Genomic DNA, 23,777 nt, shown 5'->3' on the forward strand with positions numbered 1-23,777 from the left:
TAGTAGGAAGGAAAGTGGTAAAAATATACAAACAAACCTTTTTTTCATCAAAATGCAAATCTGTAACTGTGTGGGGCCAGAAGTGCTTTTGTAGTCAATGTTAATGGAAGGTTCTATGGTGATCTCTCACTGCGGATGGAGAGAACCACCTGGAGGAAAATGCCCGTGTCCACTCACATGTTAGACTGCATTCTTTTTGTGACAAAGGTTTTTATAAAGTTGACAGCATTAACACATGCAGGAGAATCAATCAATCTTAATTCTGCTTAAGCACAGTGGCATTTAATTGATCAGAACCTACTAAGACAAAAGAAGTTAGGCAAGAATTGTTAAAACAGACTATTTTCAAAAACACTACAGATTTCTTCAATACTGTGTTCTGAAATAACTGGCTATAAAACCACGAAGTTATTTTGCAGTTTTAAAGGTTTGCTGACTTTTTCTTTTTTTTCTGGCAGCAATTTTACTCGCTTGCTTTCTAAGGGCAAAGATAGCCGTCAGAAAAAACACAAGTTGCAGTGATATCGTTCACTACATCTTTTGCATTTTCCATTGGGTTTAGACCAAAGAGAAGGAGCAATATCCTCTAAAAGTCTGAATTGTAAACACTCTCATAAACACCTAGCTCACTCACCTTGGAGAACCTGGTAAAACAGGTAGGGCATTGGCTGACTCAGAATCTATAAAGAATTTGACAAACTGTCCTTTCTAAACGTGAATGACCTGACAGTGCTCTGAATCATCAAGACTTTTGTGTGCCCGCTCTTCATTCAAATGTAGTTCAAGTTTTTATACTTATGGCCTCTGCATTCTGCTTGTCAAATCTGCAGGAGATAATTAAGCAAGAGTCTAAAGAGTTGGAAGTAGAGAGGTGAAATGCAAAGTGATCAGTGGAGTCAAGCAGAAGGTGGCTTTGTTGGGGTGATGGACGCCAGACACAAGTACAAGAAAACTAAAGACTCAGGGCCGAAATGAATGCGAGCTGCAGATGAGTCACCAATCCAGAGCTGTGTAAGTTATAACTTAGATGCATTAAAAGGGACAGTCAATTCCACAAATATTTATGAAGCGCCTACTAGGTTTAAGGAACTGCACAGCTATTGTAGGGGATACAAAGATGAATCAGCCATGGTTCCTACCCTCCAGGGGTTCACAATGATGCAAGAACCCTGAAGTCGTTTTTCTCGTATATGCCATACTAATGAGAACATTATTAAAGAGCTGTATTCAGTTTTAACTGCCACCATTTTTTTTAAATAGGGGGAAACTAGAGAGAGTTCAGAGGAGAGAGAGGAGACGCTTTCAGTGACACAAAACAGGCTCTGTGAAGAAAAAGCTAAAGGGACCCACTTATTATCTTTAAGTATATGAAAGGTTTTAGAAAAAGGAACTGAGTAAATGAAAACAAGTTTGAATGACAGCAGGCAAAATTTCAGCCAGGCCCAGGAATTTCTTGACAATCAGGTTAATAGAATACTGGAATTGGTCACTCAGGGAGTTCCAACTGCCCTTTCCTGGAAAAAGAAAAAAAAAATAATGAATTGACAATTTCAAGTCATGGACATTCACCTTCCTGAAGATGGGGGTGAGCATTATCTCTGTCAAGGTCTTCAGCTCTGGGGCTCTATGCTCCTGAGGCTGGGCCAGGCTTTACTTTTTCCACAATTCCCTGAATGATCTGCTCTGGGTAAGTAGCCATTGAACACTTCAGAGTGACCACCCAATCTATATCCCCACCAACAAGTGCCATACAACTACCTGGATACAAGGTCTCATCCAGACAGCAAGGCTGGGAATCAATTCTCCAACAGCCACATATGATACAAGAGTCCACTTGCAACAGAGCCTACGACACCAAATATCACAAACAAAAATCTCTGAGAACTTGTGCAAATTAGAAACATGTTTGCATTTGCAAGGGTATAAAATTTAAGTAGCAAACAGAGAAAGACCGGATCTTCTGCAAGTAAAAGATGTTAATATCCAAGGACATTTCTAAGAGAGCTTGTAATGAGTATGTTCTGCACTCAGAAACTCTTTTTTGAGTCCACGTAAAGAAAATACTTCAAGAGAAAATAGAAGAATGGGGTCTTCTTGTTCTTTTTAAATTTTATTTTATTTTGAGACAGAGTCTTGCTCTGTCACCCAGGCTGGAGTACAATGGCATGATCTCGGCTCACCGCAACCTCCGCCTCCCAGGTTCGAGCAATTCTCCTGTCTCAGCCTCCCAAGTAGCTGGGATTACAGGCACCCACTCCTGACCTCAGTTGATCCACCTGCCTTGGCCTACCAAAGTGTTGGGATTACAGGCATGAACCACCACACCTGGCCAAGTCTTCCCCTTCTATCTGAAGAAAACATAGGCATGTCAGAAGTATGAACTGCCACAAAAAAAAAAAAAGAAGAAAAAAATTCCATCTTGAGTCAGACCCACGGTCTAGTGAGTTATGCCTAAACCTTCTTTCACTTCCCTCACCCCATAGAGTTGAGGACAGGGACCAAGATTTTGTCATTTCTACAAACCCAGAACCTGCCACAGGACCTGGCGTACAGCAGGTCCTGCATAACTGCTTGCTGAATGAATGCATTAAAGATGGGTCCTTGTCTATCAAGAGGGGGAGCACATGAGGTCACGCGGGCGGAGGGTGCAGCACAGAGTGCAGCACAGAGTCAATATGGCCTACATCATAATGATTGCCGTGACCCTCAGGCATCTGGGTTTCTTTTAGAGCAAAAATAAAGACCTTTCTATACTCCAGGTTTTTCCTTTTTTTTTTTTCCGCCAACAGGGAATCGTCATACGAGATGGAGCTCTTGCGAGTTTGGGCCTTTCAAGTTCACATCCCATCGGTGGTTATATAAAGTGTGCTGCCATTATTCTGAAGCCTGTCTTTGATACCAACCCAAAGTCCTTGAATTGTCATCAATAAGACTACCAGAAATTGTGGGCGAATTACGTGTTCAGAGAACAATAAGAAACGCTCACATATCACACCCTCTTGATCATCCCTGCTTTGCTCCATACAAACCTCAAAGGTGGTTCCCCAAGACTGGTCTCTATGGGAGGAAGGGAGAGAAAGAGAGAGATGAAGAAATATAAAACATAAAATACAAAGAATCTGAGCCACTGTAACTTACAGAAAGCACCACATTGTCTTTTGCAGGAAAATGATGTTTAATGCATGATGAGGCAGACCCTGGATTGTGGTGGATGAGGAGCCTCCCCTCGGAGATGGCGCTTGATGAACCACGTCCGGTGCTCCCTCGCCCAGCCAGCTGCCTTGTTAAGGGCAAAGGTTATCTTTCATACTTGGGGATGCTTTCCAAGAGGCACTGCCTCTTGAAAAGTATCCGTTTCAGCTGCAGCCCCTGAAACTCTGCCCCAGTAGTTTATTTCCACATTTTCAAGAGGCCCAGAAAGTGCCACTATAGAAAACAAATTCTCTACCTGAAACCAGCAGAAGCTCAATGCGAATAAAGAATCTGGAAAGGTCACAGAGGGGGTAAAAAGAAGGTTCTTTCTTCTATGGCTATAGGGGGTTTATTGTTGCTGGTGCCCAAGCTGGAAAGGGAATTGCAGGAGATTAATAATTGAAATGTTGCTATTATTGGTTTTCTAAACTATTTGTGGGTTATTCTTTCCCTGGAGTCATCATGCCTGTAAGCAGCTCAGAAGACAGAGGGATTTAACACACACTGAGAAAAGGCCTACTACAGCCAGAGACTTTACATGTGCTAGTTTCTAATGGAGTTCCTGCACAATCCAATAAAGCTCAATAATAATAATAACAGCTTAGAGAAGTTAAGTAACACGCCCAAAGTCATATGGCTAGTTTCAAATTCAGGTTTCTCTGATTCAAGTATCATAGCACGCTGTCTGAAATCAAGGATAAAATTAAGGTACCTTACTCACTATGCAAATGTGGTAAGAAGAAAAGCAATATTTATACTTACTCATTTTTAAAATATAAAACCTAAACACAGGAATGGATATTTTAGGACATGTGTCATCAAACTCTGCTAACAGAAGATGTTTCAGAATCTCATTTCTTGGGAGACAACTTGGTAGACAGGCATCTTCAGGTCCATCTGATGATAGATTGCAGGAGGACAGTGTTTGGAAGCTGTGAAGTGTTCCTTTACATAAGCCAACAGTAATCAACACGGCATAGCTCAGGTAGAGGAAATATAAATAACTTGGAATTTAGGCTCCTCTCATTCAGAACCCATGGCAATATAGACCTTGGTGGTTGGCCTTTGCACTAGATATTGAAAAAGCCTTGCTAAGCAAGTTGATGGAGGAAATGCAATCACAAGGCAAATGTTTAACCTTCTAAAGAAAATAAACCTTTTTAAAAGAAGTTCAGTTCCAAATCACCAAAAACAAATGTGCTGTTTATAAACCTATCCTTCAAGCAAGCCCTGGAAGACCGATTATACCTTGCCACCCATTAATTTGTATTATCAAATTCACCTTGTTTCAATAACAGCATTTCTGTCTAAATCTCTGGCAGTTTAGAATGCTCTTTTAATGCATCTGGGCCTTCGCCTGGCATTCTGGCCTGATGCAGTAGCACCCCACTGAAACAATTCCCCCTCATGTCATTATACTCTTCCTGAGAAGAATCATGTGCACTTTTTAGGAGCTCAAAACCCACCAGGAATCCCTCCTCTTGGAGAATTCGACAGGAAAAGCTCTGCTCATTTAACATGCACACAGGGAGTCCACGTGCTCTGATTGAGACAGGGGAAAAATCAGGTTCCCTGAACCCAGCGGATGTCACCACGGCGGGAGAAAGGAGGTCATCAGAGTCTTGGCACACTCATCACAGTGAGTGAATGTGGGTCCTAGCGATCTAATCCTTGATTCTAGAGGTCACCTGTCTGTTCTGAGCATGTCTAACAGTCTCTTTCAAAAACACCCGAACCTGGGCTTTTGGCAGAGTGATGTGGGCTAGTTGAGGTGGCGTGAGAAGGAAGATTAGAAAAAGAATGATAAAGGTGCACAGAGACACACCCCGAACAAAAGGGTGCACAGCGCAGGAATAATGAAGAGGGCACATGGACAAGATGGAGGGAAACCGAGGGCTGAAAAAGGCCACCACGGAGGTCACCTGAGACAGGGAAGGAAGGCTGGCAAATAAAAACAGTTCATGAGACCTTGGAGATCCATGACGATTCTTAAACATAACACCCTACACACCTGCAGCTCTTCATCTGGCTTAAGGAACTGGAGGAACAATGTAGCAGGAACTGGGAGAGGCCAGGTCTCATCCCCCGGGACGGCCTACATTCCATATGGATTTAGAATGAAACGGGCAGGAGAACAGTGCGGTTCCCAAGATGGCTTTCCACAAAGTTGACAAAATACATCCCAACTCACATACCCGGTCCCTAGTAACAGGGAAATCAGCCGTTTACTATAGTTCTGAATTCAATGCCAAGTTCCTTCTCTCAACTCACCGAGAGTGTCCAGCAGAGGGAGTCTCAAGGAGGTACTTAATAAAGAGAAAATTGTTTCATTTTAACACTCTAGACAGTGGGAGCATTGACTGTAGCCCCCTCCTGTAGACGCAGATGAACAATGAATGGCCGACATGGGTTCTCCCACATGTTCACATGTCCACCGGCATGTTCTATTCTGAGTGGTGGAGTGATCAGAAATTTCGTTTTGTTTTGTCCAACGGTTAAATGGACCTTGTGTTCTTCAGAATCAAAGAGGAAAGCCCCTGGAATAACATCTCTCTGTTGCCTTCTAAACAGCCCCTTTGTTTCTAAGAGAGTCTGAAAAAAAATATTTACAGTCCATAGGTTATTTACAGCCTCGTTATCCAGGGCCTGACTGGTAACTTTATTCCGGCCAGAAATCTAATTCATTTGGAGCCCTGGAACTAATAACAGATTTTCTTTTCAGATAAGTTTTTTTTTTTTTTTTTTTTTTTTTAAATCAGCCTCTTATAACAGAGATAAAACTATTAATGCCTTCCCTGTCTCACTGGCCACAACTGTTCTCAGGATTTATAGGCTGATTACACTCCCCCCTCGTACCCTCCCCTGTGGCACACAAACCCTGTACCTCATTTGCGATTTCACCCCACAGAATATTCGAACAAAACCGAAAGAAAGCCGGGGGACCCACGCTAAAAGTATGTGAAGGCTGCGATTTCAATGATTTCACGAGACAAACATTTGCACGATGAAACGACTGAAAAATCAGACACACTTGGGTTTAAAATTCCCCCTACTACAAGCACACAAAAACACATCGAAGTGTAAAAACTTAGTTGATTCTGGGTTGCTTTCTGGCTGGAAGCTGACAGAACGGACCGAAGAGAAACGAAACAGAGTGTGCGAGGCAGACCCACGGCTTCTCCGCCTCGCATTCTTTTCTTTCTTCCTAAAGGCAGTCAAATGGGGGAAAACACCCCGACGCCAGGTGAAGGTGCACCACACAGGTCGACCCAGACCGAGCCAGAAAAACGTCTCCGCGGCTTCCCCGGCTGGAAAACCCAAAGTCCACGTCCCCTTGCACACGCTAATGCGGGGAGATTTTCGCCTGTTTCATTGTTCTGCCTGGCTCTGACACGGACTTTTCATCCCTCTCCTCTCTCCCCACCTAGCCCCCCGCGTTCCGATTCCACGGCCCCCCCAAAATCGGAGGCTTGCGGATAATAAAGGAGCGTGGGGTGGGCGCGGAGAGAAATGGGAAGGGGCGCGGGGCGGAGAGCGAAGTGGAAAGGAGGTGCTCCGAGAGGTAGCGTGGGGGGGCGGTGGAAGCTGAGCCGCAGCACCTTCATTTATCGCAAATAAATAAAAAGCACAGTCACGGGTCCGCCTTCCCCGGCGCCCCTGCCCTCCCCGGGCAGCCGCCCACCCTCGCACACGCCCCCTCCCCTCCCGCGCCCCCGGCCCCTCTCCCCGCCCTGGAAGCGGGACCCCGCCGGCGCCGGGTCCCGGTCATCTTCCGGGCGCGGGAGGGGGTCGCGGCCCCCTAGGGCCCCGAGTGGGGGCTGGGGCGGGCGCCGGGGGCTGCGGGCGCGGAGCCGCGGGCAGAACAAAGCTGCGGGGGCCGCGGCGGGGCGGCGGGCGCGGGGTCGGCGGGGCCGGGCGCCCCTTACCTTCGTACACGGGGGCCATCGGGGCCGGGGTGTCCGCGGTTCATGGCAACGGGGACGGGAAAGCGGCGCGCGAGCTCGGCCCCCCCAGCCTCAGTCGGAATCTGCCATCTTGAGCCTGTGTCTCCGCTCTCGGCGCAGCCGAGGCCGCCCGCGCCCGCATCACCGCCTCCCGTGGCCGGCGCCGGGGGAGGGGGCCGGGCGCGCCGCCGCCGCCGCCACCGCCGCTGCCGCCCGGGCCCGGCGCGGGGGGCTCGGGGCTCGGGGCTCGGGGCGGCCGGGCGGGCGGAGCGGCCGAGGCCGAGGCGCCGAGCGGCCGCGGCCCCCGAGCGGGTCCGCGGAGGGGCGGGAGCCGGGGGCAGCGCGCGGCCAGGGCCGGCGGGGCTCAGCTCAGCATGGCTGGGCGCGGGGGCTCCGCAAAAGTTGCTGGCGGAGGGGGGCGGCGGGCGGGGGCGGGGCGCGGGGCCGGGAGAGCCACAGGGAGTCCGCGCGCAATCGAGCGCCGATGGCACGGATGCGAGGCGGGGAAGGCCGAGCCGAAGGGCAGAGCCGCGCCGGCGGCCGGAGGGGACCGCGCGGGGAGGGGCGGCCGCGCAGCGCGGGGGGGACTGGGCGCGGGGCGGGCCCCGGGGAGCCGCTAGTGGGGCGGCCTGGGCCGGGCAGGCGCACGGCTCTGAGCCCAGCGCAGCCAAGCCGGTCCGCAGAGGGTCCCCAGAACTTTGTGTGTGTGTGTTCGTGTGTGTGTGTGTGTGTGTGTGTGTGCGCGCGTGTGTCTGTGCGCGCGCGCGCGTGTGTGTGTGTGCGAGGGTGCGCGCGTGCTGGCCTGGGGGGGAACCGACCCTAAGGAGAGCCCCCGGCTGGCAAAGTGGTTCGCCCATCTCGCAGCCGGTTGGTGCTCACGGAGGTAGGAGTGAAATGAATGAAGGAAGGAGTGGGAGCGCGCCGTGCTCCCAGGGAGGGCGGGTGAGTGGAGGAGCTTCGGAAAGCCACACGAGGTCAGAGGCACCAAGACCTGCCGTGCACGTCGCGGAAACGCAGCCCCCGGGGTGGTCGCCGGCTTCCTGCCGGAATCTGGCTTCCAAGCCACCCTGATCTTCGCCTCCTCGCGTCTACACTGTCCCGAGCCCCCGCCCCCCCGCCCCCCATCACTTGAATGGGAGCTCACAACTGTCTGGGTCCTCGCTTTTCTCAGCGCTCTCTCCGATCAGGGCTTCCGCTAAACATTCTCCAAACTCTCCCCAGCTCAGAGCCTCTCCAGGTTTGCCTCTCCAGCTGTCTCCCGTATGCTTGGATAGGATGCCCTTCCATCCCCTCCAACTTAGGAAGACTTGTTGAGTCTCCTCTTAGGGACTGTTTTTAAAACCGTGGGTCGTGACACATTAATAGATCATAAAATAAATGCAGCGGATGGCAACGGGCTTGAAAAAAGAATGAAATGGAATCCAATAGAAAATATTAGAATCCACTGCCCTTAGTAAGGGAAACTATTGTTTCATAAACCTTTTGTTTCAATTATAGGTACTGGACAAGTGTACTGGACCATGATGTCAATTTTATTTCCGACTGTGGATCGTGGGTTTAACAAAGTTGAGAAGCTATCTTTTTAAGGTGTAAAATAAAGATCTCTAACACTGTGTGACTTTCTTGAATACAACCCAATGATTTTCTCACTGCTTCTTATCCTTTCCGTTCTCCATCCTCCATTCCCCCCACCAAAAAAGGCAAGCTCTTTCATACTTTGTTAGTGGCACATCACAGCCCCTTCCTGTGTGATCTTGGACTCTGCCGTCTTCCTTGCCCCCACAATCAATGCTACACTTCCTACCACTTCTCTCAACCTAATGCCATTCACATTTGCAGAATCCCAGGCTACTGTTGCTAAAAGGGACCTCAGAGGTCATCTGGGCCAGCCCTGCCCTTTGAGAGTTGAAGAAATGAAGTCCAAAGAAGTAAAATCTATCGCCCAATGTCACACAGTATTGAAGCTTAGAAATAGGTCTCTTCTCTCACTCTGGTGTTCTTTACTCCACACCTGTCATTTATCTCCTTCCCTTCTAACCTCTCTGCAATCTTTAACCAGTCTCCCTAACTTTAGTTTTGGCTTAGGTCATCCTAAATACTGCCATCTTCATAATACGTGGTTCTGGCCATGCCATGCTTCTGGCTAACATCCTCTAAGGACTCAGCCTCTGCAGGTGGGGTTGAGTTTTCTAGCGCCTTGGCTTTTCATCAAGGCAGGTGAGTCCTAGTTTAGCTTTCTAAGGACGTGAGTTCAGCAAGGCACTGCTTCTCTAGCCAGACTGGTTTACTTATAGTCCACTGCCAGCCTCACACATCACTGTCGTTGTGCCTTTGCCCAAGCTGTCACTTTCCCACCCACTGTCCCAATGGGGTGCTTTCTCCATCTTCTCTCTTTAACCAGCTTCTTCCTGTGTCTGGCTCACCTCCTCCACAAAACAGTCCAAGGTAGCATGGGAGTAAGTCAGACCTAGGTTCAAATCCCAGCTCTTCCACTTAACTATGTGATCTTGGTCAAACTGCTTAACCTCTCTGAGCTCAGTTTCTGTGTTTTGATTATGAGAAAGAAGAATAAGAGTAACATTCTCCTTTTTCATCTATAAATGTCTATCTCAGCCTTCACCACACAGGTATGTAACTCCCTGCTGTCTCTCTGCCCCATTCTAGTGCTGGCCAGTAGAACTTGCTGCCATAAGGGCAGTGTAGCCACTTATGTTTGTGGAGCACAAGAATTGTGGCTAGTGCGACTGAGGAACTGAATTTTTTATTTTAATTTTAATAGCCACAGGTGGTTAGCGGCTACCATCTTGGACAGGGCATCTCTAGACTGTAAGCCCCATAAGGACAGGAACCATGTTTTTCTTGCTTGGTATTGTACGTCCAGTAACTGTGCAGTGCCCAGCACATGGTGACTACTGCACACGTACTTGTTCAATGGATGATAGCTGCAATGCGTCGTATGCTCTCTGGTGTCCAGCACAACAGTAAGAACTTGATAAAAGACATTTCATATAGTCCTCACCACAGCCCCTGAGGCTGGGTTAGATTAGAGAGAGAGTTTTGTATACAGTGCAGACACATAGTAGGGGTTCAATAAAAGTTAGTATTATTCTAACACCTCCCTGTGACCAACTCCACTGACTCTTGTCTCATCTTTCCCTAGGCTCACAGAGCATTTCCTGGCTGTTGCTCACTCTCTGTCATCCACAGGGTACCCTGTGTTCGTAACTGGATTGGCAGCATCTTGCTTTATAGGTCCCTGCTTTGTAGGACTGCCTCTGAACTCAGCACTGACCAGCATTCAGTAACTGCCTCTAAGTACATTCCAGCTGCTGTCTAGCAGTGAGTGATTCTAGGCAGTCTTAAAATGAAGATCACTTGTGTCAACTGAAAACATTTTACAAGTAGTCTCCCTCCCATAAGAAGGTAACCATCTTGGGCAAGGAAATAGAGTCCCATAAAAGGGGAACAAGACGGAGCCGTACAGACAGACACTCACCTCCTCTTCGGCCCACCATGACTGAAGCTGTACGCATGTGATGCAAAACTTGCGTTCAGTTGAGCTAGCATAGTTGGTATCATATAATGGAAAAATATTCTTGAAATGAGCCTAGATCTTCTTTCATGAATTGGCAGACTGAGTATACTAATTGTCTCCTTTCCCTCTGGTGACTGCAGTCAAGTGACAGCAAGGTATAAAACTAACAGTGAAATGTCACTGAAGGAGAGCATGGGAGCTGGGAGGAGAGATGATCCGCAACAGAGCCTGGGCAGCACCAGTATTTGAGGCATGGGAAGAGGAAAAAGGGCTCCCCATGGAGGAGAGGGCAGAGAAGTTACAGGACAGCCAGGACAGGGGAATTCCTCAACATCCTAGCGAGGTCAACAGTGCTGCGTGCTATTGAGAGGCCCACATCAGATAAAAGTGGAAAGGCAGCCGGGTGCAGTGGCTCAAGCCTGTAATCCCAGCACTTTGGGAGGCCAAGGTGGGTGGATCACCCGAGGTCAAGAGCTCGAGACCAGCCTGGCCGACATGATGAAACCTCGTCCCTACTAAAAATGCAAAAAATTAGCCGGGAGTGGTGGCAGTGCTTGTTATCCCAGCTACTCGGGAGGCTGAGGCAGGAGAATCACTTGAACCCAGGAGGCGGAGGTTGCAGTGAGCCAAGATCACGCCACTGTACTCCAGCCTGGGCAACAAAAGCAAAACTCTGTCTCAAACAACAAACAAAAAAGCGGGAAGGCATTCACTGGATTTAGCCACAAGAGTTGCATAGTGACTTTGGCGAAACTAGTTTGGAGGGAAATATAGTTTCTTAAATTCCACCTGAAAGAATCTGTCCTGTTTTATGGGTGGAGATGGCAGAAGGATGGGGAGAGCTAGGCAGGTAGCAGAAGAGAACACCACAGAGTGCTCCAAGCAGAGAAGGCATGGCCAGGCATGGGCCTGAGACAGTGAGAGGGGTCTGGGAGCTGTCCCATTTGGCTAGAGACAGTGTGCATTGTATTTTATTTATTTAGTAAATATGTTAGCATTCAGTGTTCTAAGGAGTTTAATCAATCATTTAATAAGTCACTTGTTTTTTTTTGTTTGTTTGTTTGGTTGGTTGGTTGGTTTTTTTTTGCAATACATGGAACTCTAGATTTCCAAAATACGATTTAACTTCAGGGTGCTTTGAGAAACAATAATAAAGGCAAGAAAACTGGAAAGGATTTAGTAACCATCCATACCAGTTACTCTCCTTAATCTGCCTTTCTACAGAATGGTACAAGTCACATCTTTCTCGGGAGTTGGTAGAGTGAACATGGGGGAGCTTTGACCTCATTTCAAGTTCATTTTGCTTACAGAATATGGAAAAAAGCGTCTTTGTTTTTTTTTCATTTTTGCCTATAGATGTGAAAATGCACAACATCACAATATCTTCAAGGCCGCAGGATAGAGATAACCCTCTTTTTGGTGTATGCATTTAGGTGTGTATGTCTGTATTACTCTTAGGGTATTCATAGCATGATGTCTGTGTGGCTTGTATCTTATTCTCACTTGGTGTATGTTGCTCATATTTTCCTGACAGCTCTTTATTTTCCATGTCGGAGCCTGTGGTTTCTCTCTCGAGGATGTGCCTGGGGGAGGTAGGTCACTATCTCAAGTTCTGTCTTTTGATATCACACCTCTCTTTTGGTCTCTTGCTCTATTTCTATTTTCCTCTCTTTCTGACTGTGTCTAATTTTCTTTTTCTCTGTATCTTTCTATCTTTTCCACACATTCTTTATTTCTTCTTCCTCTCCTTTTCTTATAATTCTGTTTCTTAACAAGTCATGATAGAGACCTATTTTTGTTTGGATTATTCTTAAGAAATTACTTTGTCTTTCTGCTTTAAAGCTTTGATCGGTTTCAATGATACAATTTGTAACAGAGTAGTATTTAATAGCAAGACTCTTTAACTGAAAGCTGCAGTGACAAGACATTACACTCACAGAGAATTTAAAAGAGTAGACATTGCATTCCAATGAGGAACAATAGAGCTGTGGCTTTAAGGGCAAAGGGAATCTCATTGTGGAAATGGCAGTCTTGGAGAAATTACCCTGACAAAATCAGGGGAATAGGGAAATATCATTCATTTTATGCTTCTGCTCCTAGAAGAAAAATGATCAGACACCTGAACAGGGGTGCAGGAAAAGCAAAGTGATGCCATAAGAGCATTCAGCAGAAAGGAATTATGGCAAAAAAAAAAAAATGCAATCAGCCTATGAATGAAAAGAAGCTGTAATGGAGGTGCACAGAAGGTAGGGTGATTTAGTTGGAGGTTGCAGGAATGGCAGATTAGGATGGATTTGCACAGGAGAAGCAGTTCAGAGAAGCAACCCAACCCTGCAGAGAAATTTCTGTGATAATGGGAAATAGGTAACAGCTTGGTTTCCCTGACCTGCCGTCCAGGCTGAACTCGGACAGATAGGCAGAAATGGTGCAGAAAGAAGCTTGGGGGTGGAGGTAGAAGTAAAGGTAGGCTGAGGAGAGCTCTTATAAAAGCCTACAGGTCCTGTTAAGCCAAGTTAAGCCTACCTCAGTCATGAATCAGTGGACCTGTGCATTTCTGTGCAGTGTGAAGTTTCAATTGTGAGGTTTCCTCCCACTGACATGAAAGAGCTTGCTCTTATGTGGCCAGCCCTGGAGGGGCTTGACTGTCATGCCAGAGGACTGTTAGGACTGACTCTTTGCTCTGAGGTTGCCAGTGGCTTCTTAGATGCCCAATCCGGTGCCCTTTCTCAGCCCTTCCCCTGCTTGATTTCTAAGCAAACTTGAGCTAGACACTGTTAATGGCCTCACTCCTCTTGAACCACTCCCCTCCCTTCACATGCTTATTTAGTTTGTTTTTTTCTTTCAACATTCCTAGTCATACCTTCTCTCTCTCCTCTCTCTCCCTTCCTCCCTCCCTCCCTCCCTTCTTTCCTTCCTTCTCTCTCTCTCTCTCTCTCTCTCTGTTTTTTTCTTTTTTTTCTTGTCTTTCTTTCTTTTTCCAAGAAAGTCAATTCATCAGCTAGACATGATGGCTCATGCCTTTAATCCCAGCATTTTGGGAGGCCAATGCGGGCAGATCACCTGAGGTTGGTAGTTCAAGACTGGCCTGACTAACATGGTGAAACCCTCTCTCTACTAAAAATAAAAAATTAGCCAAATGTGGTGGCACGTGCCTGTAATCCCAGCTACTCAGGAGGCTGAGGCAAGAGAATTGCTTGAACCTGGGAGGCGGACGGTGCAGTGACCCGAGATCGCGCCATTCATTGCACTGCAGCCTGGGCAACAAGTGGGAAACTCTGTCTCAAAAAAAGAAAAGAAAGAAAAAGAAAGAAAGTCAATTCATCAAGTGTTCAGCTACAGCTTACCATGTGCTAGAGATTCTGTAGCAGGAGCTCGGAGTATGAAAGGGAATACGCCACAGCCCTGGCTTTCAGGGAGCTCCGGCTCATAGAAAGACCACCAAGCAAGGGGCACAATACAATATAATGAGTGCAGCAGTAAAAGGGATGCATGTGGACAAAAGGGAGCACAGAGGGACAAATGGCAAGGAGTGTGTTTGGGGTGGAGGAGGTGACATGCCTGTGCCCTGCACTGTGAGTTCTGGCAGGGGACAGCAAATAGGATAGAAAGGTATGAATGTCCAGGAACTGTGAGAAATTATAATATTGCTAAACATGCAAAGCAAAACTGAGACAGTGGTCGAGAATGACGCTGGAGATTGTATGCCAAGCTGAAGAACTTGTACTTTACTCTGTATGCACCAGGTGTGGGGGAAAAAGTGAATTCAATTTTGAACATGCTGAGTCAAAAGTACCTAGGAGATATTCAGATAGGGTTGCTCAGTTGCCAGGTGGGACTGGAGCTCAGCCAAGGGTTTTCAATGGGAGATAGAGATTGTTTTGAGGTGAGATCACACAGGGAGAGGTTACATGGCAGCATTTCTCAAAGTGTGGTCCTTGGGCTGGCTTTCTAAGGATGCAGACTCCTCAGGTAGAACCCCAAACCCGCTGACTCAGGAATCTCTGGGGGTTGCACCTGGAAATCTGCATTTTGAATTTACTCCCTAGGGGATATATTTACACAGAGCAGTTCTATAACCACTGGTGTGGAGGGAGAGGCTAAGAGGCTAAAGGAGGGAACCAGGAAGGGAGAAACCTGATCATTTAGGGGCCATGTGCTTCTCCACTCACCCCCTTTCTTGATGGACTGGATCTAAGTTCTCTTCTCTTCCCTCTCTGCTTGCTGTCTTGGCAAGCTCATCTCCAGATCTCTGAGACTGGTATTTGAATTGACATAGTCTCCTTAGCTCTTGTCCCACATTTCCACCTGCTTTCTTGGACACCTCTACCAAATGGAGCTCATCTCCTCCCTGCTTCTGGTAAACAGTGACCACCTCCTAGTCCTTCAGCTCCAGCAGTTGCAGGTCAACTGCCAGGACCCATTGTTTTTTGTTTTGTTTTGCGATAGGTTTTCACATTCTTCCATCCCTCTTCATTTCTGCTGCCAGTACCTGATTCAGCCTATCCCTACCTCCTCCTTGGACTGCTGCGCTATTTTTTCTTTTTTAACCAGGCGTCCCTGACTCCAGTCACTCCCTCTTCTTTAATTGACATAACTCATTGTAGACAGCATTGTCTTCCTGCGCGCTGCATACCATTGCTCAGAGATGTTCAGAGTCACCATATTGCCTGCATAATAACCTTAAGCACCTTACTTAACCTGACACGTAAATCCCATCGTGACCTGACCAAAGTTCCCTTCCCAATCTGTTTCCCACTCTTGCCTCTCATGCATCCTAAGCAATGGCTGCACATCTTTATCTTTGTACATGCCAGCCTCTCTGCCCAGAGTGTCCTCAACTCCACGTCTTCCCCATCCTTTAAGACCCAGTTCACATACTGTTTCCTTCATGAAGCCTTTCCTAGTCCCCAGCCCACATCCCCAGAGGTAATTTATCCTTTATTCTCCCCAAAGCATATTTTACATCTGTTTCTGCTGCATACATTTTTTCCTCTCTAGTATTAGAGATTTTTGTTTTGTTTTTAAATGTCTTGCCTTTCCCCTATGGAAGCGGTGAAACAGGGACTGAACATCAGGAAAATTTGCTCCACCACTTTTTTTTTTTTTTTAAGACAGAGTCTTACTCTGTCACCTGGGCTGGAGTGCAGTGGCACAATCTCGACTCACTGCAACCTTTGCCTCCTGGGTTCAAGCAGTTCTGCCTCAGCCTCCTGAGTAGCTGGAATTACAGGCACCGGCCACTACACCTAGCTAACTTTTTGTATTTTTAGTAGAGATGGGGTTTCACCATGTTAGCCAGGCTGGTCTTGAACTCCTGACCCCATGATTTGCCCACCTTGGTAAATCCAAAGTGCTAGGATTACAGGCGTGAGCCACTGCACCCGGCCCAGGTCCATCACTTTTAACTGGATGATGATAGGGAAATGAGTTAATTTCTCTGCACCTCAGTTTTCTCATCTGTAGAGTGGGATAATAATGTCTACCTCATTAGTAGAAATTATTCATATGAAGGAAGGGAAAGATAGACTATACAAGACCACAAAAGCACCATAGTGCCAGGTATGAAGGAGTCATATACATGTACTGAATACATGAGAAGGATATACTTCTAGACAGCTTTGAACAGTTCTGGGAATATAATAATTAAGTGATAGAATGCAAGGAAGAATTTCATTTTGGGATTATCTGTTTTTATTTTAGTGAAAAGTTTCACAGATGTACATTTTACTTCGAATAGCTTCAAAGCCTAATTTTATTTTTTAAGCCTAGGGTTCTTTTCTTTCACGTAGTCCCGAAGCTTTTCAGTCTATGTGCAGACACATGTGGTTACCTACTCCCTAGCTCTGGTGTCTTCTTACTCAGTTGTAGAACTCTGATTTTATTTAGGGAGTAACAAACCTGCCTAAATAAATAGAAGGTAAATTATGATTGGTCTAAGTTCATTGCAGCAAATCAATCGTGTTTCCAGTGGTGGTCAGGTGACCCAATGAGACAAAAGGTAAAACTTGAAGGCTTCTGAGAAAGTGTCTCCTTTCCCATAAAAGTGCGTTCCATGGGAAGGGGTGGTTCATTTCCTTTCCCTCTTCTTCAGCTGTATCATAGTCTGATGGGAAGCTTTGGGTGGGATCAATTAGAGTGACATCTTGCAGGTAAGGAAGTAAACTGGCCTTGGTACCATTGACCTCCAGCCTTATTGATAGGAGAGCTGTTTTTATGAAGACAACTTTAGCAAAGCATCCCGTGACTTGCAGCTAACAGCATCAGCATCTTGGTCATTTTAAGGAAGAATTTAGTTTTGTGATTTTCTTATAGTGTTTTATCACTGTCCGTGTATAGATCTTTTAAAAAGAATTCAACAGCTTCAAAGTGTAAGTTTAAAAAAAAAAAAGAATTTTTTGTCATAGAATTCCGAGGATTTTTGCATGTATATGAGGAGATGAATTTGAATTTTTAAAGAATTTCTTTTGGCATAAGGCAATATCTTTAGCTCACATTCCACTTGCCCTAGGTGATACACTTCATCGGCTTTCAGAAGCTGCGGATTTGCTTTGCTTACCTTTTCTTTAGGAGACATTTGCTGCCTGGACTGCCTGGCTGATTTGAGCTAGTTTGTCTGCTAGCCAGTTTGAGTTGGATGTTTAAATAGGAGGCAGAATAACAACAGGTAAGATTTTTTAAATATCCTTGAATTTCTTTGTGTTCTATTGACATTATTATGTTGATGACACACTTCCAAATGCAAAGCCCTGTGTTAAGTAGCCAGAGAGGGGAAGGTGATGGGCAGCTGGGAGAGTGGTGACTAACAAGATGGTGTCACCGGGTTCCTGAGTCTAAGGTTTGGGCAAAGCCAGGGCGATGACTGTGATGGCCAAGGAGAGCAAGCAGTAGAAACTTGGATCCAAAGGGCATTAGGCATGAAACCTACCCTGACAACCCTATTTAATATTGCAACTTGCCCCTCCACCCTCACTGTCCTCTAGTGTACCCCATTTTCCCTTACCTAGTGTTCTTAACCTTTTTTCTTTCTCTTGTGGATTCTTCTGCAGTTTGGTGAAGGCTGGGGGTGCCTCTCAGAATAAGGTTTTTAAATGCATGGAAAAACAGATAAGACTACAAAAGAAGTGGATTGTATTGAGATACAGTTACTAAATGTGTATTTCTTTATTGATACAATTTTGAGAAACAGTTACTAAATGTATGTTTCTTTATTGACACATTAAGTAACAAGATTTAACCACAGGTTCAGTAGCTACAAAGTAGTGATGAATGTAAATAACAGTTCCAGAAATCTGCAACAACTGTCAATCTGATACAAAATATCTGTGATTTCAATTGGTAACAAAGGTATAGGTATTGCTATGGCTTCTGAGGTTGGTTGTCTACAGTCAGATTTGAAGGTTTTAGACTAATGAAAATGAAGATGTCATTTTCCCCCCATCCAAGTTCACAGATCCCCTGAATTCTATCCACAAACCCCTTGTAAGTCTGGAACTCCAGGATAAGAACCCCTGACCTTATCTTATTCTGCTATATTTGCATAGTATTTATTCTCTTCTAATATCGTTTATTACTTATTTATAAAGTTTATCTTTAATGGTCTGATTGTTTCTATTAGAACGTAAGTTTCACAAAATCATGGTTTGTTTTGTTCACTGATATATTCCAAGTGTCTAGAACAGTGCCTGATACTTCCTAGAGGCTCAATAAATACTTGTTGCATGAGTGAGACCAGAATGTACCAGCATCTGGGTCTAGGCAGAGAAGCCAGGCCCATGGTCTTTCTGAATGTGAGGTCCCGTGCAACTGCGCTCATCAAATCACCTGCTACCCAATTCTCTTGCAATTTGGAGGGAGGGAGTCAGACTGCTCTGCGGAGGTGGACTGAGAGAACTTGAGTTTTGCCCATGGCACCAGTGGGATTGGATGTGTGGAGAAGAGGAAAGGCTTAGGGCTGGGAATGAGAAATGGACATGGCACATGGAATGACCATGTCCTAGGGATGGCCCTGCCCCAGACGGGGGCCAGGTCTTAGCCAACAGTTAATACAAAATATATTTGGACAAATAGATCGGTCCTGGACTGAGAAGGGCCTTTAGTGCCCAGCAGAAGTGTCTAAATCTGTTTCCACAAGCAATGGAGAGGCACTGAATATTTTTGAGCAGGAGTCCAAGTTGGTAGAATGAAAGAAGGGCTAGAAATAAGAGCTACAAGATTTTGAGTGTGAGTAAGTGCCCACCTTATAAATCATTAGCAAAGAGAGATATAACGCCTTCTCCAATTCTGTACGGATGACATCCACCAATCTGGTAAATGGAGGTCCTTAGTGTGGCAGGGTGTCGTCCTCACCTTGTTTAGCATCCCCATCAGAAATTCATGTTCACCTTTTGGCCTTTTTAATAATAATTTGAGAAGTTGTAGAAAATGCTTATACTTTTAATATGTTTAACGCCTTTTCCTCTCCCTCTCTCTCTCTCTCTCTATCTCAACACCGGGTATCATGATCTGTTGCCCAGGCTGGAATGTAGTTGCAATGGCATAATCACAATTCACTGCAGCCTCAACCTCCTGGGCTCAAGCAATCCTCCTGCCTCAGCCCCCTGAGTAGCTGGGACTACAGGCATGCACCACCATGGCTAATTTTTTTTTTTTTTAAGACAGAGTCTAGCTCTGTCACCCAGACTGGAGTGCGATGGCATGATCTCAGCTCACTGCAACCTCCACCTCCCAGGTTCAAGCGATTCTCCTGCCTCAGCCTCCCTAGTAGCTGGAATTACAGGTGCCTGCCACTATGCCCAGCTAATTTTTATATTTTTAGTAGAGATGGGGTTTCACTGTGTTGGTCAGGCTGGTCTTGAACTCCTGACCTTATGATCCACCCATCTCAGCCTCCCAAAGTGCTGGGATTACAGGCATGAACCACCATGCCCGGCCATGGCTGACTAATTTTTAAAACTTGTTTGTAGAAGAATGGTCTCACTGTGTTGCCCAGGCTGCTCTTGGACTCCTGGGCTCAAGCAATCCTCCCACCTTGGCCTCCCAAAGTGCTGGAATTACAGGTGTGAACTATCTCGCTGGCCTTTAATATCCTTATTAATGAAATATCTGACCCAACGGCTAGGATTTGATGGTCTTTTTAGTATGACCTCAAATCACTGTATTCTGTAAGCATTTTTTTTTCTTTGAATTGGAGTCTCTTGCCCAGGCTGGAGTGCAGTGTCATGATCTCAGCTCACTGCAACTTCTGCCTCCTGGGTTCAAGTGGATTCTCCTGCCTCAGCCTCCAGAATAGCTGGGACCACAGGTGCCTGCCACCACACCCGGCTAATTTTTGTATTTTTACTAGAGGTGGGGTTTCACCACGTTGGCCAGGCTGGTCTTGAACTCCTGACCTCGAGTGATCTACCCAGCTCGGCCTCCCAAAGTGCTGGGACTACAGGCATGAGTCACTGCACCCAGCCTATAAGCATGTTTTCTTCTAGAGTGTTTTCAGGTCTGTACATGGAGTCCTAGGTCAATGGCTTCACCAACTCATGCTGAGCCCTAACTGTGGAATCTGAGCAACATCATAGTTAGGTCCAGGGACAAAATACCAAAGTCATCTGTTCCTGTGTTCCATTATTTCCTCCTGTCCATACATTACACATACAACAGTTTTCTCTTATCACACATTCCTGTGACCAAGCGGCAATCATTCTAATCCAAACTCCTGCTACACAATCTGAGTCTTGCTAAATATTTGCCTTAGCCATAAAGCTGATGGAGCGTTAGTTTAACATGCAAGTAGGGACCATGAGGATCTTTTTGGGTTTCATGTTGAAACATTCAAGCTGCTCCTCCTACAGCAACTATTAATGCTAAATACATTATTATGATTTCCGTGACAGATAAATGCTAACAGCCTAACACAATGAAAATTTGTTTCTATCCTTACAACAGTCAGCGTAGGGGTTTAGCAAGTGGCCTTCCACATAGTGATTCAGAGACCCAGGCTCCCTCACCTGTGAGTGGGAGCTTCGGAGGCCTTCACTTGCAGATGGTGGATAGAAGGAGAGAATGGAGGATATCCCCATGGGAGATTTTTAGGGGCCAGGCCAAGGCGTGGAGTGCTGGTTCCCCCTGTACTCCATGGAACACAACTCAGTGACACAGTCACATGGCTACATCTAACCACATGGAGGCTGGGAAATGAGCACGTATGTTGCAGTTACTAAAAATAATGTCTGAGTTATTCCCATTGGGCAAAGGGAAGTGTCCATGATACATTGGTGAGAGGAGTAAGTTTCAGTGTATGGTGTATTACGTAATATTGATAAAAAGAAACGTGAAAATCCCGGACTATCCTGCATATCTTTGTAGAATCCCAGTGAAAGTTTCAGAGGGCTGTACACCCCAGGCCCACCACATTTATTACTACGGATTTGGGTATGGAGCCAGTGGCAGAGACAAGATTATTAACTTTACATATCTTTGGAGTGTTTTGTTTTATTTTGTGTGTTTGTTTTCATTTCTTGCAGTGATCACATACTTACTTTGGAATTAAATTTTTAGGTATAAGTTTAAAGTATGAGTGGTAGTCTCTGTAAAATTTAGAAAAAAAGAAGCAAAGAAGAATGTGACTGTGCATCTCCACGCTGTAATATTTTTTTCCTGTGGGAAGATAGTTTTTGAAGCAGAGCGAAGCTTGTATGCACCAGGCTATGCTACATCCTGGAGAAAGCACACCTCAAGACTGATTCCATGTTTAGCAAGTTATCTCCACATTAAAATGATAATTTAGCAGTTTTGTGCATATCATACCATGCATATAAGTGCCCTGGACCTGAATATTCCTGTCCTAAAAGGATATGCTTCTCATTCTAAATTAATATATTGATATTCTGCTTTGGGGATAATAAAGCTAGTGTGGGGTTTGGTAGAAATAGATCAGCACATCAGATCCTGATAACTCTTGAGTAAACTGGTAAAATAGAGTTACCAAAACCACAAGGCTAAGACCTGGACTCCTGGCTTTACAGAGATTCTTCCAATATCCAACCCTTCGGAGGCTGAAAGAGCCAGCTAGCCTCGCCCATGGTCTGCGTGCTGGTTTGTTTACTGGCTTGCATTATCACCTACCTACTTGTCTTTATTCTCTCTACAGGTCCCAGAGGTTTGCCTTTTAAGTCAAATTTTTTTGTAGAAATTTACCCAGCATCTAGATATAGTTTATTGACAATAAAAACAAAACAAACAGATATGGAACACAGTGATGGGAATACGGGTGGTTCTTCTTGAAGGACTGCACGAAGCACAGTTGGACAAATAGCCAGTCCTCTTCATCTTCAGGGATGTGGGCGGGGACAGGAATCAGACTCCCTGTTTTTACCCACTCATAGGAGACTGAGTTTGCTCTGCATTGGGTCCTAGGCTTCCAAGTCAACCCTGCTGCAAAGGATGAATGAGGGAGGAGAGAAGGGCTTACTTTCACCCCTGTCCTTCAAAAGAGATGTCCTAGAAAATGCACTTTTTAAAGTTGCAAGTATCATTTGAGACCCAGATAAGAGAACATCAATAGGAAACAAAGCAAGATGGTAAAGGAAAAGAAGAGCAATAAGAATGCTTAGTGAGACGTTATCTGACCCAGGCAAAGAAGGGTCATGAGGCTGTTTGTCTGCAGCCTGCCTGGACTCATGGCTAAACAGACAAGATGTTCAGACCAGATCACCAGTTTTTAGATATGTAATTGAATGGTTATCTACTATGGGAATGGCATAAACTAAAAATAGTACAAAACATCTCTAGAAACTTTGTGTCATTAACACAATTTTATGAGTATTTATTGGGCCAGCTGCAGTAGGTCACACCTGTAATCCCAGCACATTGGGGAAGGCTGTGGTGGGCTGAGCACTTGAGGTCAGGAGTTCAAGACCAGCCTGGCCAACATAGTGAAACTTTGTCTCTACTAAAAATACAAAAAAAAATTTAGCCGGACATGGTGGCACACTTTTGTAGTCCCAGCTACTCAAGAGGCCAAGCCAGGAGAATTGCTTGAAGCTTGGAGGTGGAGGTTGCAGTGAGCCGAGATTCATCACTGCACTTTAGCCTGGATGACAGAGCGAGACTCCATTAAAAAAAAAGTATTTATTGAACACTTACTCTGTGCCAAACGCTGTTTTAGTGAGTGGCAAACAACAGTGAACACCTTTGTACTGAAAGGCAAGACGGAGACCCAGCAAAAACAAACAAGGGAGTGTAGTTTGTGATGCTGAGCCAAGTGAAAGACTCTTGTTATAAATTTGACGGAGTTGGAGGAGATGGGAAGATCATAGTCTGCTGAAATAGTCAAAGAAAGCTTACATTTTAAGCCAGGCATTTAGGGATGGATTTGATTTAGAAAAGCAGAGAGGAAAAGGAAACATATTTCATATGAGATGGAATAGCATAATAATGAGAACATTTACAAAGTGCTTTACAGTTTGCAGGGCATTTTCTCATTCATGATTCAGAGGTGAAAATAAGCCAAGCTTTTCAGAGCCAAGTGTTGAGACCAATGTGACTTAGTAGAAAGTAATCATTCCTTCATACCTCTCTCTCCTGTCTTCTCTTTTCTGATCAGGGTTCATGGTTTCATATTGGCTTTTTAATCCAAAGTGCTTTTGTAGGGGATTTCTTCTACAAAATAGTGGCAAAGAGAATAAGAAGGCTGCATTTCTTAAAGAAAATGCATCTTAATGCTTGTGCGGGTATGTGTACGATGCACGTGCATGCCTGTGTGTGTCTGCTAACAGTTGGCACAAGACATTATTAATTTTTTTTTTTGGCCTGTTTTTTTGAGATGGAGTCTTACTCTGTCACCCAGGCTGGAGTGCAGTGGAATGATCTCAGCTTACTGCAACCTCTGCCTCCTCGGTTAAAGTGATTCTCCTGCCTCAGCTCCCAGGTAGCTAGGATTACAAGCATGCACCACCATATCAGCAAAGTTTTTTATTTTCAGTAGAGATGGGGTTTTACCATGTTGGCCAGGCTGGTCACAAACTCCTGACCTCAAATGATCCACCCACCTTGGCCTCCCAAAGTGCTGGGATTACAGGCATGAGCCGCCGCACCTGGCTGACATTTTCTGTGTG

General features: G+C 45.6%; 1 protein-coding gene and 1 long non-coding RNA gene across 3 annotated transcripts in view; one reads left to right on the top strand and one right to left on the bottom strand.

Moving 5' to 3' along the window:
• The window catches only part of HIPK2 (homeodomain interacting protein kinase 2), a 219,476-nt gene extending 212,068 nt beyond the window's left edge, over positions 1–7,408 (bottom strand). For both annotated transcript variants that reach the window (XM_017499793.2, XM_017499790.2), the window contains exon 1: positions 7,119–7,408. In XM_017499793.2, the coding sequence (XP_017355282.1) occupies positions 7,119–7,137 (19 nt within the window). In that variant the 5' untranslated portion in view covers positions 7,138–7,408. The remainder of the gene's footprint in view (positions 1–7,118) is intronic.
• A 340-nt stretch (positions 7,409–7,748) lies between these two features.
• LOC119467100 lies at positions 7,749–17,330 on the top strand. Its single transcript, XR_005195628.1, has 3 exons — positions 7,749–8,019; positions 8,976–9,111; positions 17,239–17,330. It is a non-coding gene; the product is annotated as an uncharacterized LOC119467100 (long non-coding RNA).
• Positions 17,331–23,777: the final 6,447 nt, after the last annotated feature.

The sequence above is a fragment of the Cebus imitator genome, unplaced genomic scaffold (genome assembly GCF_001604975.1).
Source record: "Cebus imitator isolate Cc_AM_T3 unplaced genomic scaffold, Cebus_imitator-1.0 Scaffold260, whole genome shotgun sequence".
In the NCBI taxonomy this organism is placed as follows: domain Eukaryota; kingdom Metazoa; phylum Chordata; class Mammalia; order Primates; family Cebidae; genus Cebus; species Cebus imitator.